Below are 15,804 nucleotides of genomic sequence, written 5' to 3' on the forward strand. Positions count from 1 at the left end.
TTTATTTCTTCGTAATTTGCCCTTTAAAATAAAAGTAAAATTGAAAATATAAACTAAGGTAGGTATTTGAAGATGATTATTTTAAATCTACCTTTAAGTTCGATAATTTGCTATCAAGACAACCCTCGATAAGCATTTAATATCATTTTACAAAATCAACTGAAGCGTAACATCGAAACCAATACCATCAATTTTATTGTTATTCACAGAATTCCATATTACACGTTACGACAAACCATCATAATAGGATGTGTTTTATATATTTTGTACTCATTGCGGATTCGTGCGGAAAATACTATTTTAGCGGCCGGATATTACATATTGATTCAGTAAACTCCTCGATTCTGCTTCTAATACGCCTCGTTGATGGTAATACGACAATCCGGGCATTGTGACTTGATCTCACGGAACGAAGGCAGAAATCGATATTTCACGCCTCATAAAATTCTTAAAGTACCGATGAATTTGGATAAATATTTTATTGCTGTAAATAAAACATTACTACTAATGGGAGATTTGCAGTAGCCTGCAAGTGCAACGTGGAAGGAGGAAAAGATTCAGATATTTACAAGTTCTTTATCATATTTATTATCATAATATATCTACTATATTTTCAGTGAAACTAGTTATTGCTACTGCTTGACATCATGTTGTACCCAACGCAAGATAAACTCAGAACCTGTGGATGTAAAGCTAAGAATCTGGCCACTCTACTGGAATCGACCCCAAATTATTGCAAGTTTATTTTTACACTTGTTAAATGGAGCTTTATTATTATATTTTTCCATACATTCGTATTTATTTTATTGAAACAAACAAACAACTCATAACAAGGAATACAAGAAACATGGTTAAATGTCAAAATGCGTTTAAAAGTTGTTTGAGATTCATTTTAACTTAGCACAGGATTGACTTTGAATTCTAAAGAAATATAACACTTTTGATTTCTGACATCTCCAAGAAAACTATCAGTTCTTTCTAAATAAATTTAATAAATAATAATCCCACGTATCAAGTTATGTAATCAAAAATATAATTTATATATTCCATATACAGGTCCTGCTGTTTGCAATTCAATCAACAATCGCAATCAAACCATGCATGCAATCGTTCTTCTCATTGTGTAAAGCTCCCCGTGTAAAACAAGTGGTCGCTACTATATAAATCGCGTACAAAAAACACTTAATAAAACCGAATACAAACATTATTTGTTTTACATTTATATAACATCATTTTATAGCTGTAAGAGGCGATTATGCGTTAAAATGAGGTGTAACGCGTCCCGGCAGGTGCGATACTCAAGTGTAGAATAATGCGCTATTTACAACGGAATTAGATTGTGTTATTACAACTGAAATTGGTTTCGCGATTCGTACAATGGTAGTGCAGGCAATGGAGCAAAATTTGTTTTCTGATTGAATGAGAACAATTTCTGTTAAGAGTTTTACGATTTATAGGCAGGTAGTTCATTGTTTCCGTGTTAGGTTTGAGAGGAATAAAATATATTTAAAAAACGTGTTATAGTACAATGCATACTCACAAATATGAAAATCATTTAAAAATTGATAGATTTTCTTAATTAACTTTCTATGGGGTAAGATATAAGAGCTAATTCTCCTGTAAAATAGACCAGTGCTTTTTTCTTCATATAAAATGGTATGAAAAACTGTCAAAAAGCTATGTATTTTGTGTGCAGTCAGGAGAATTGTTTCAGCAATCTATATTGTATCAATTTGAACAGCATTTTTGTACAACGAATGTACAACACTATTATTCTTCTATAATTCTCTATTCATTTTCTCTAATATTTATAAAATCCAAATCAATATCCATGTCCCCGTAATACAATTTAACAAATGCGCTTACGTCGCACAGAACGTCGCAATCCTCTTACAATATTATTGCATAACAAGGGAAATGTCGCAGCCGTGGCGGTGGAAGAGCCTTCCCTTTGAGGTCTGCCGGTGGCCGCAACGGCGAACGTAGGGTTCGCGTAATTAGGTAACAGTTCGAATTTCAATTAGAGGTGATTTGTGTAGCACAAATCCCGGAAACTTGTCATTTATTTGAAGTCGAAAGCTGGTTAAAAATAAAATGAACACATGTGATGTGACTGAAGAGATTTGAGTTGACTGGACTACTTTGTGGAAAAATGGATAAAGGCATTTTGTAGTGTAATTAAATTTATGAAAAATTTTGCAATATCTAATTATGTATAGCCCAGCTCAAAAATCAAACATATTTCCTAACATAATTTTAAATATTCATATATTGTTATTTATGAAGTTTTATGCAATTGTGATCAAATCATCAATTTGTCATTAGTTTTAGTAATAAAATATAATTTAATTATAATTTGTGGTGTATATTGAAAAAAAAATCGTTATCTGTCACAATATAATTTAAATGTATCTATCTATTTCAATGCTGTGTCAAAAATTTATCAAACTTTTACTTCAATTCAATTTAATTATTGATCGGCTTTACAAATGATTAATTACACTGGACCACAAAAAGGTGGACCATGTTAGATGTGCAACATATGTTTAATGACGTCTTTTTACCGCTAAACACTAATCAGAAGTCAAAATCTGAGGTCAAACTACAAAAATGGAGAAAATACAAGGTGCAAAATCGTTTGCACTTGGAGGCATTTAGCATATAGCTGAAGTTTTAAATTTAAGCTAATTCTTATTCTGGTGCTTCACAAATTTTGACTTCAGATTCATGTTTTTGTTATAACCGGATTTTTAATCTCTTTTTAATATAAAAAATTACTTAAACGTCTGCAACTATTTTGAAAAACAAAGCAGTTTTGAATGAAAATATGTCTTTTTTTATCGACAATGCAATACTAAATTTATCAGATATCCCATAGAACAATCATATTAATCTATTACAATCGATTTCAAAACATGCCCTATAAGTATTTTTTATTAATTAGTAGCATTCGCCAAAATTTAGAGAACTTCATACGTAATTAACATTGCAGCTTTATCAAAATGTATAATTTCTCATCAACGCAGATTTTCTAATTAAACAACAATACCGAAATGTATACAGTGCAAATATTGTCGTCGTGTATCGGTTTACCAAAGTGATATGCCCGCAATTAAGTCTCTGTATATAATGCCTTTAAATTAATTCTACGGTGGATTTTATGTAAGCGTTTGTTGTTCATTTTCGAAATGCTCTGTGATCTAAAAGCTTTGAACTAAATGTTAGGTTTATTATTAATTATAATTCAAGCATATATGGGGTTAAAGGAATGATACAGGATAATTTTCAAAAGTACAATTGTTAATTTATTATTATTTTAGCAATTATATTAAAGCTATATATATATATATATATATATATATATTTATTTATTTATTTATAATATTCTTTGCGTTGAGCCGCTAGACCGCGAAAGCACCGACATAGCACCCCCACTTACTTTGAATATAAAACGGCAATTCGTTTCGTTCGGGGTTGTTAAAGTCGATTCAGGACCGGAAATTTAATTTAAAACTTTGAGGTTTTTCTCTTTTTACAGACATCACGTACATTTACTTTTACATACACATGTCACCTTCACCTTACAAGGCCGATAACTGCTTATATTATGCATATGAAACATATCAGGCAAATGTAAAGTAAATATTTTGCAAATGGATCAAAGGAGACTTTACGATAAATCTATAAGACATGAAATGGTAGAATAATCATGTAGTAAATATGATAAAATATCTATGATATAAGTTATGACAACCTAGTTTTTACATTGATTGATTGTCTGATAAATTTGTCATACATTTAATTAATATCTAATATTTTAACCTATTTATCAAAGAAGGTAAATCATAAAATAATTTCTCAAATATTTAATATATTTAATCTTTTATATATTTAGTTAAGTTCTATTATTTTAAGTTCAGTAGTTAATTCAACACATAAAAAACATTTCATTTAGTACACTTGAAATTTTAAGTTTTAAGTAAATGTCAATAATAAAAATTTATATTATTTTATTGCACATAAAGATCTAAAAAATTATTAAGTATTCGCAGTTTGTTGGTAAATATACCAAAGAATTTTTCAATAACCATTTATCTATCAATTCGCAAATGTAAAAATTAATGGAAAAAATCACATGGTAATCAAATTTTCATGTAAGTAAAGGTACCCTAAGCGGAATCTGCCCGCAGTCACCATGGGCAAGGTACAATGAGGGGCAGCGCCTTGCTCAACAAATTTTGAGAATTTTATAATAAGGTTTGTAGACAATAAAAGACGTTTTAAACTTACATGTAGATATACTGTGAAAGAGTTTAAAATTGAAGCATTTAATTTTTTCGATACAAACTTATTGACGATTGGCAAATCTGTAAAATAATTAAATAAATTATAATTGAAGTAGATATTCTAAAATCAAAATTTTATAACTAAATCCCATCAATATTACTTTTCTATCTTTATTTTCCCGACTCTGTACATGTGCAAACTCTGCGTGCAACTGTGTTGCCATCGCAGACGTAATAAAGTTTCCGGTCGGGATAACTTAATAACTGAGGAAATATCGCAAAGAGATAATATATATTATTCGTTTACCGACGACTGAATGTTATTATGTTAAATAAATAAGGTATTCTGATATAATAGTTTTCAGAATGAAAACGCGCTCGTTTCGGCACTAGGGTATATTGGGGATAGCTGGATTGCTGGGAACAAGAAATAATAAAAATGGAGAGGAAAATATATATGCTAAACTGATAATATATTTTGGAAATATTTGAACACATTATAAATTATGTTGCATAAGAAGTATAAATTGAAAATGACGAATTTCATGAACGGTGGATTCTTATGAACTATGAAGAGAAATTATATAATGCGAAATAAATTTTTATTCAACTAATCGTCATCGATCTAATGTCACTGTAACCATTTTGGCAACAGTCGTGAAGTAAAACTAAAGCTATTATTCAGACGTTTATGCAATTTGGAGGTTAGGTTTCATGTGTAAAACGCTTGATCGAACAGCAAAGACATAGCTTTTTGGCAGTTCAACATAAAAGACCGTCACATAATATTTATCTTGGGAATAGGCTCTTCAATGTGCCGGTATAAAAATTAACGAACTTCTTTAGGTTTTGTCTGTTCTTCATAAAGCGTAGCTGGTAAGTAAATATTTGTGAGTAATGGTTCTCAAAGTGGTCTACATAGATTCCCAGAGGTCCATAGCAACTTTCAGGGGTCCACGTCAGCAAAAAAAAATTCGGGATCCGCCAAATGAAAATGGAGGTCTACGGTAGTAGATCACTTCAACCACTATAATATCTATTTACTATATCTACTATAAGAAGATATATACTATATTTTAAATAGAATTAAAAAGTAAACAAAAATAGTATTCTCGTGTAAAAAAACGTATAAGTTGTAGCATGAGAAGACATTCAATTTATGGAATATGGTTGAGCTTGTAAAGACCCAATTTGCTGACTATTGATATATGGAGAAATCATTTTAACCCGAATCGTGAGTAATAAAAAGTGGATATTATTACCCCCGGTCTCCTGTATTGTTACAGGGATGACATTTTCCATGTGACGGGTTCGGTTCGTTAGTTGGTTATATTTATAATACGATTAGGAAGACAGTTTGTTTGGTCGCATGCGACGCCGCCTGTCAACTGAAGCTGTCTCAATACGCCGTGACTTTTCAGAAATTGTTTTACAAACAATGTGATTCGTGACGCTGATGATTAGATTTTAAATTGGCCATATGACGTACAAAGCTATTATGGTTGATAAATACAAATGCTCGTACAATTCAAATGGTAAATATCATTTTGAAATGAAATAAATCTCTGCTTTTGACATATAGTTAGTTGGAAGCATTTGAGGTAGAAAGAATAACGATTGTAATGAACTGAATTCGGATATGATGATGAAAAAAGTACATGTAGAGCTATTCTTGCAAACTATTATAATTGATTTAAAATATGTAGTACTAGAAGAAATGAATATATAGGGCAATTTATTCATTTATAAAGCTATATGTTAGTATTCATCAACAAATTGTTGTACTATTTTATTTAATTTTTGCAATAATTTATTTTAGTAAATTATTAAATATATTATCAGTTTGATAAAAACATTATCATTTTTATAGACATACTTTTCGTATATCAAGGCTATTTGAACGTTAAATTTATTTTCAAAAATAGTCGACTTTGACAGGCTCCCGTTTAAAAATGACCTAAAGTACCAAGGCAAATAAAGTTAAAAATTCGCGCTACAACACAGTTAATTAAATTATAAAATTTGTTAAATTAAATTGTAAAATGATACAAAATTCTTTACTTTCATACTACAAAACCTCTGCGCATGTGTAGCTACCAATGTATTTAGAGATTTATTATTTAAGGTAATTATAAATAAATGTATTTGGTTAAATGCACAACAGTCAACATAAAAACGTGAGTCATTTCTAACATAGATGATGAGATTTATCTATAATTTTATGATAATACTGAAACTGATACTGTCAATAAAGACAAAACGTACTCGAAACTATGAACGAAATAAATAAAAGTTTTCAAACTGAATATATTGAGCAAATCGACTATTTTGTTCAATTTTCACAAATGTATATACTCTTCAAACCCACTCACGCCCACGTTCCCGGCAAAGAAACCCATTCGAAATGGCGTGTCTATCAACTTGTGGAATACTGAAACTGAGTTAGAGATCCGACTATCAGATTGCCTGGTATTTATGTTTATTTGTTTTGTATAAAATTCAGTTAACACTTCTCATCGTATTGATCGAGATATTGTAGCCAATAAAAATTTTAATAATAAAATATTAATATGTATTCATATAAATTAGGGATTTTATATTAGGGCTAGTTAGACCAAGACCGTAATGTAAAAGTTTGAATTGCGGGAGGCGGTCAGACTGAAATGAAAATTACACAAGTAAAAGAATGCTCACTTATCCAACTGAATACACGCTAGAAATAAATTTTTATTTAATACTTCAGAAATAGAAGAGACATTTAAATGTGCTTTTTAGACAATCTTAAGTATAATACCTTCAGAATGAATAAATGATGATTAATAGTGAGATCATTTATCTAAATAATTCTAGTGTATTTTCACTAACCAATATATAAACGCTTTTCCTTAACCATGTTTTTATAGTTGCAAAATTATATTCCAAAAAATTCCTATCTAACGAATTCAATCATCTCTATCATCGCTCTGCATGCATATTACGATGTAATCTAATATAGAAAGGCAATTTAGTCAAAGATCTCGTCCGTTTTGATACGTTTTTGATTGGGGATATATTCATACTTTCGCCGCGAGAATTATAGCCCAGAGGCCGGTTCTTCCATCTACCAGAAATTGTGTGATCGCTCTCACGATCGCGAGCTCTCCTATTGGGAGGGTGAAACGGTGCCCCAAAGTTTAGGGGTTGCACGGTAGATTTATCAATAACGCAAAACTAGCCAATTTGCAAGCATTTGCCGAGCCAGACGTATACACATATACAAACACATTACGAATCCTTGAAGCCCTTGGGGCCTTTTCGGTCTTTTATCGGAGATGCGAAGGTACGAAGAAGTGTAAATATATACGTATATATATATATGTATATATATATATACATATTTATAGTACCTATGTAGTTTTGCTGTTAATATATGTTTTCATGAAAGGTAAAAATTATATAAATTCCTGTGTTTGTATACTCGAATAGAGATAAATACTTGAAATATTTATTTTCTTAGTTTCCAATACTCCAATTATTGAAGTTTAAATAATTAAATTATTTAATCTACCATTGTAGTGCTAAGATATGATAATTTGCGCAAATAAATTACACTATCTTGTTTAGTTTTGTTTCTACCAAATGGCAGTTAAGATTTTAAAGTGGATTGAAAAGTATGAGCAAGATAAAACTGCAATTTTGAACTGCATTAGTTTCTTCTATTTAATTTGATAATTAAATATCTACTATTTTAGCTTCTTGGCGTGTCCTATCAATATTAGCAATACACATTCCAATGACAAATGATCATTTCTGTTCTCCAGGTTTTATGTTTTATGTTTTATATGAACATGTCTGCGCTAAAATAACAAGAACGAACATCATGTAAGAAATATATCGCGCGTCGCAATAAAATCGATTTTTCACATTTTTTGCTGTTGTCAATATAAATATAAAACTTTGTATAAATATATTTTCCGATGCATGGAAATGGATATATATGCAAATGCATATATGAAGTTTTAGAGAATACATTTTCACGATGCAGTCTGGTACGGATGCACGAGAAACTATAAAGCATTATGATACATTACCAGTGTATCAACTGACGTTCTATATGTTATTTATTACATTATGTTTTCCGTGATCGTTGAATTTATTGTTTCGATGCCATGTGGGAATAGAATATCATTTGATTTCGTTCTATATTTTATATGGAATATTGTGATGGAATAAATTCTATTACATTTTACACAAAATTCTAAGCGTAGAATCAAAATCATTCATTTTCCGCAAGGTTCTAAGAATAAGCTTAATTCTGTGCTGTTTCATGTGTAAACTTTCATATGTTAATCATCCAAAATCAACAAAAATGTTAATATTTTTAAAACCCTTAAAATTTAATGTTACATCAATTGAAGTGAACACGTGAAAAGAGATAGTTGAAAGAAGATCCTTATATTTATTAATGGAAATATTCTTAGAATATTTTTACAAATTTTAGTATCATTATTGTAAAATATTATAATAGTATCATAGTACATGTATAATAATCAGTGCTTAAAATGCTTAAAATTGCTACAAATTTTTGAAAATAAATATAAAAATAAGGAACCTAAAAAACTCCAAAATGAAACAACTATTAAAATTAATAAATTCATACAAAAATTTGCGATTTTAATTTTCAATAACCTTTATTCAATGTATGTAAATGTTATTTCAATGTATCAATTGCATACTTTATATCATTTACTATTAAATTTTTAATATGCTCACGGCTTTATATATGTCCATATTTATGTACACACATAAAACCGTATCAAAACTGTATTTTACCAATGTATCTTATTACTATACATAATTCACATAGATATGCTTACATGCATTTTCCCATTTTCTCAACATGAGCAAACGACTAAATCGTGCGATCGCTATCCATTTATAGGCGCAGATAAAATCCTGACGATAAATCAAACAAGAATATATGAATATATAAACAATTTTTCACGATCTTCATGTACAGTATCTACCGTTGATATAGTGTATAAGCATTTAAATGAATATCCAAAATAAGAATTTTATCGCTGTTATTGCTACGAATCATGTATGTTCATCGAATTCCACGCCGATAAAAGGAATAAGCACCCCTCACGTGATACGAAAACATTTTAATAAAAATATTCCGAGGCGATTTGAGCTCATTAAACACTTTGTTGTCGCTTCTACGAAACAATAATGATATTGTATTTGATTATTTATTTGAGATATAAAAAGCCTATATATATATATATATATATATATATATATATATATTTCCGTGTATTACCAAAAAATGAGTTCCCTGTGTTCCACCAAACATCATTATAATATCGAAATATTCATATTACTAATGTAAAATGTTGGTGATATAAAATTTGGCTTTACTTTACGTTAATAAATGCATAAATAACAAGGTTTTCTAGATTTAAATTTACGCAACTTAACCATATCCACTCGTATTACTTGCAATAGCTAGTATTTTGCCGCCGGAGCAGCGGCATCCGAGTGGAAAGGGTTAATCATAATAATAATTAATCATAATATATAGGTACATTGGCATATAATCCTAAAATAGATAGTCAATAAGGTAAAAAGTAAATTCTTTCAATTTTTCCATAAATGAATAAGTGGAAACATGTATTTGTTTTTCTGATGAAGGATACATCTCCGAAACGTTCAATAACATAATGAAGTTTTTTGGGAAATCATACTAGGCTTATATATATATATATATATATATACATAAATAAATATTTATATATATATATATATATATATATATATATATATTATATGCATATATTATAAAAAACTAAATATTTCCTAACTACTAACCTGTACTCTGACTTCTGGCAAATTTACTTTCATCGCCAGTTCCTCTCTCGAATAAACGTCCGGATAATGTGACTTCTCAAAAGCTCGTTCAAGTTCATGCAACTGATACGTAGTAAAAGTCGTTCTATTCCTCCTATGCTTCTTTTTTCCTCCACAGGATCCATCGTTGTCACCACTCGCTGATCCGTCCATGGCTTGACCATTTCCGCCTTCGTCTTCGGACCCGCTGCCCAAGCTTTGTTGTGATACACCAGGAGACTGGTGTATGCTCTGGTGCATATCTTGGTGCAGGACCTGATGAGCGGAGGTTTGGAGAGAGGTGCCGTTTTGGGTGAGCTCGCAATGCCGCAATGTGGAGTAGCGCATGTCGGCACCATCGTTAGAATTGCAACTACCCTCACCTGGAAAAGAAATAATAAACAATAATTAGATACAAATTTGAAAACTTAGTTATTTCTCATATAACATTTTCTTTTTTTTTCAAAATTGCACAAATAGCATATGTTTTATAATGCATTATTAAAGCAAAAATGTAATCAAAAATATTTTATATCAAAATCGAAGTATCAAAATTTTGATTTTAGATCTTGTTATTATTTTTATTAAAAATGTTAATCAAAAAGCAATATTTTGCATTGCATGTTTTATCAAATAGCACCAATTATTAAAAATTAATATTAATGTTGTTTAAAGTTAAACAATACTCTTCTACATATTGTCCAAATTATTTTCCACAATATACAAATCATTACTTATATGATTTTAAGGCAAAGAATTAATTATATGCTGCTAATAAAAATTCAATCTCGCATACGAATTATTTACGCATTAAGACCGAAAGCAACCCACACATAATTATTCAGAAGAAAAATGTGGTAAAGCTGCCAATTAACAAAGAAACGTCTGATTAAAAAACTGAAATATGTCGCATGATGTGGTGACGGTCGAGAAAACTAACATAAATCATAGCTCGTTTTAGTTCGGGAGAAATTGTAAGTGTATTCAATTAAAAAATAATCAGCATTAGGTCAAGCAAATGAAATATTTACTTTGTGATAGAACAAGGCTGATAAAGTGGAGATCGGGTTGGGGTTATATTGAGAAATTGAATAGCAAAAATTTTCGAATTGCACATTGCATATAAAAAATTAATAAAAAACTGGTATATTTTTAAATTCATTTTATTTCTTGTTAACTTCCTTTCCTAAAAATTTAATTTATTAAAAAATTTCAAGTTAAAAAAAATTACGGTACGGAAAGTTTTAGAAGATTGCTTTAAGGCACGTTGCCAGCACCTTTAGTATCTTTATTTAATTGAAGCCAATCGGCTATATTATATGAAACATGATGATAAATTATTAAAATTTATTTGATTTTATCAACAGGAAATTCCAATAAATTAATTTTTGACAAACTGGTTGATTTTTTAAATAATAAAATAACTTACATATGCCGATAATTTGATAAAAATATATAGAAATTGTTGCTATGGACAATTTCCTAGATTTAGGGTAATATTAATTACTACTTTATTCTTGAGCTTCCTCAAATATGCTGCCTCAAGTAAATTTAAATATATTTGATTTTTTATGACATGTACGAGACATTATACTCGTATAATAAAATCATTTTCCCCAACATTCTGTAAATTTCCTGAATATTATAAAACAATATAAAAGTAGAATCCAAGTCGGGCAGCTCGTTTGTGTATGACATTAATTGCATGCACGGTAAATATTTTTCTATCATGCGAAACCGTAATTAACAATTACTCACTTTAGCATATCGCAAAAACTCTTATTGTTATTTATGTTAAGTCTCCGAGATTTCGTGTACGATCGCGCGCACACAATACATGATGCCGTTACTTTTATAATTGATATTTAAGTATGTGTGTACATTACGTAATAGAGGGTTGATTAATGGGGGTGGTCTCTGATTACTTGGAAAATTTATTCAGCGTACTTATTCATTTTGAAATCGATACAAAAGTTTGTAATTCCTCTAGCACTGTACGAAAGAAAATCTAGTTTAAAAGCTATGAAAATATTCGACAAACATAATATAAATATGTAATTAAAAGGCTTAATAAAAAAAAGGTTTGAGTATAGGTATAGGGTAAATCGAGGTAAAATAATTATTCGAACTCTGCTAATGAGTATTTTAAACAGAATACCAGATCGAGGTTATATACAGTGTTATCTGTGTAAAAAATGTGCCCATAAAATTTATATTTTGCATTAGTTTTAGCTATTATTTCCTAAAATCTCTGCAAAATTAAAAATAAGACATTGGATCTGTTTGCCACATGGATGACTCATTTTACGCCTGCTATGGGGTGAAAAGGGCCAAGTAACAAATTTTCGAAAAACAGCAAAAAACACATTTCTACAATGATGAATTAGTTAGGAGATTTACTGATCATAGTCAGATAGGTGTTTGTTTAGAATGTAGTATTTGCGGTGATGTAACTGGCTTGCTTTTAACAATATAATTGTTCAATGTCAAATTGGACCTTTGTGCCCCACCCTACTGTATATTTATATATTATTTAGAACCGAATATAAACATAGTAATTGGCAAATGAAAACTTTGGCAACATTATTTTGCTAATCCTAATTAAACCATAAGTGCATTCGAAATGTGACCAATGTAAAGGCAAAATATTTTCAAATAATTCATTAATTATTCTCATATTTATATAATGATATATAAACATAGCTAATTAAGTCATTTATGAAACAGTATAAATTATAAATTTGTTTTAAAACGAACAATTAAAATGAATACAAGAAGTATTTATTTTAATAACTACATAGTAGTAATTTTCATATCTTTGTAAATCAGTTTATTATAATTCCTTATAAAATTATTTTCATGTTTGTTCAAAACATACGTCAAATTAATTCACGAACCAAAAATCCATTTATCGTCGATTTAACCTGGAAAGGGACACGGATCCATTAAAAACCAAAAAAAAAACAATATATTTAATAACTCTGAATTATTCATGTGTTTATTTAATGTATGAGCCACGAAAAATTGAACCTAAATTGTGAAAACAGAAAAACATGAAAATGCTCTATGAGACGGCGCGGTGTACATAATAATTAAATCAACTTCCTAGGTGAATTAATATCAAATCTTACACGTTGTGTGTTTAATGGCTCAGACTATAATTTGACTATGATTAATTAGGTTTTTTTGTTAGGCAAAGGGAAAAGGTTGAGCTATTTGTTTTTCTGCTTTCTGATCTTGCGGGTAAAGAAATTTTTGGATTGTCATTGCGTTTGATAAAATCTTTGATATGAGTGCCTTTATATTTTTCATGCAAATACCTTAACAAGACCTAGCATGAGAAAAAATAAATGATTAATTTACATGTGTACTTAATATACAAAGAAAATTATTACTATTGTTTGTAATTTCATAAATGCTGATATAATCATTAGCAAAACTTCAAATAATTGTAACAATTAGAAAACAACTACAATGCTGTAAAGTTATCTCATAGCAATTTTCAATAATTATTATGTATTATTTTATATTTTTTAAATACTCTGAAATAATTTACTTTTAATTTTTAATAAACTCTGAAATAATTTAATTTATTTCAACAGTTTGAAATCACCTCTCTATAGGCTTTTTAAAACCCGTAAAATACATATTTATCTAAATAAAGCAATTATTTTGTCTCGCCTGTAACAGTGTGCAACTCTTGAAATCATGATGTTTTTTGCAATTATATTAAAAACTAAATTTATCCATAAATATTGCTTTTTGTATTGACAAGTTTTTTTCATTTTATTCTATTATAAATAATAAAATATTTCTATATAAATATGCCCAATTCCATATCGATAAACTTTACCATGTCAATTTTATCATGAACTATCAAAATTAGATAGATATCATGTGATATCTATAATAACCAAAAATTCTACGAAAAACACATCGATGCCTAGTTAGTGATGTTCCAGCGATTATCAGTAAATTTCCACCTAATTATATATTTCATCCATTTACTCAACCTATTTAATATCAATACTTTACCCCTCAAAACATACACCTGATGGGTTTGCCTAGACTTGTATGCGCCCAATTTTGAAACAGATAACACAATTTCACCTTATTTAGTATTTACCTGTTCATTTACACAAATGTTCTAGTAATTATAGTCCTAAAGTATTTTAATATGTGACCGAGCATGTATTGTCCGATGTCATGTTTGGGGTTGGTATTGGGGCAAACTAAACACGCGTGGACAGAGACAAATTTAGAAAAGAAATATATAAAATTATTGTACGGATTTATTAAAGTTGGTTGCAATAAAATGAGTGAGTAAACCATATTTTATCAGCCACAATGCATGTCTCCTATATTTTCGGAACGAATCCTATTCCTCTAACGGGTTATTTATTGCAACATTTCCACACTACGACGAATGTTCATAATAAATCCTTATATCATAAATATATATTTTTTTATTTTTGTACTCGAAACTTTTCAATAACAAAAATTTTCAAGTATTTTACTATTTGCCATTCCTGATCAAATGCGCCAATTTTTACATTTTTGCACATTTACATTAAACTATAGTACATTTTTGTTACAGAAGGGCTTCTCAAAGTTGACCGATATTAAAAAATTCAAATTCATAGTTCAACAAAAAGACTTAATTCTTGAAAACTTAAAACAATTGTTTTATTTTTTACTGTGGTTCTAGAAATGTTATTCACGATTACGGTTCCAAAGTTTAGATTAACAATATTAATAAAAGTTAACTACAATAACCAAAAATTGATCAAAATTTCACTTATCTCCGGGTTGCACATAAAAGTTCATAATTTCCCAACAACGTAAAATAATTTTTTTTATAAATTTTTTCAGGCCATTTATGGTAAATGCACTCTGTTTCGACTTGACGTTAAGGTCTGGGACACCCTGTATAGTTTTTTTTTAGATGTACGTGGTATTCCATACCACCGGCTTGCTATACGCTAAAATCCCAATAATTTTTTTTAATAATAGCTGAGCACTTCGTAGCCCATAAAAAGCATAATACATAAAAAAACAAAAGAGAGTATACAAATTATCCGAATCGACCCTGTAAAAACTGAAAATCGTGAAACGTTCTAGTTTGTCTTGTCAATGGTGATTATCGTGCCCAAAAACGCAGGTCTAATTACCCCCGCCTCTTCACTCTACTCTATAGAGATAAAGTGATATGATAACAATATGTTTGTTCGCTGTCGGGCTCATAGTTTCAGAATTTTAAATGAAAAAAAGGTCTAATGTACTTTTTTTTAGTTGTGAACACATCCCGATTAATGTGTTAATTGTTTCCGGATTTATCGTCCGGTAAGAGAAGATATGGTATTTAAACGATTGTAGTTAATAGCGATGAAATGTACTACCTTTTCAGGAAAAAGGCAATTATAAAGGATAGTGTGATATTAAGTTATAAAAACATAATTATATAAAAATAATGCATGAGTTTTATCGATTGTCTGCGAAAAAAAGTATTGAGAAAATAACAATTATATATAGATATAAATTTATAGAATACAAAAACTAATAATGTCTATTGTTGTTACAATCTTACAATATATAACATAAAACAATGTTTTCGAAATTAATTTTCTAATTTTAAGTTAACACATTTAGA

At 29.2% G+C, this 15,804-nt stretch overlaps 1 protein-coding gene across 1 annotated transcript in view; it reads right to left on the minus strand.

Annotated features, from left to right (window-relative positions):
- Positions 1 to 15,804, minus strand: part of LOC113382872 (retinal homeobox protein Rx2-like) — a 112,681-nt gene that overhangs the window by 79,990 nt on the left and 16,887 nt on the right. Inside the window, exon 2 of the mRNA XM_026621122.1 lies at positions 10,137 to 10,537. Coding sequence (XP_026476907.1) covers positions 10,137 to 10,537 — 401 coding nt within the window. The remainder of the gene's footprint in view (positions 1 to 10,136; positions 10,538 to 15,804) is intronic.

The sequence above is a fragment of the Ctenocephalides felis genome, unplaced genomic scaffold (genome assembly GCF_003426905.1).
Source record: "Ctenocephalides felis isolate EL2017-DRISC unplaced genomic scaffold, ASM342690v1 CF-g0.4_SCAFFOLD_00845, whole genome shotgun sequence".
Lineage (NCBI taxonomy): Eukaryota > Metazoa > Arthropoda > Insecta > Siphonaptera > Pulicidae > Ctenocephalides > Ctenocephalides felis.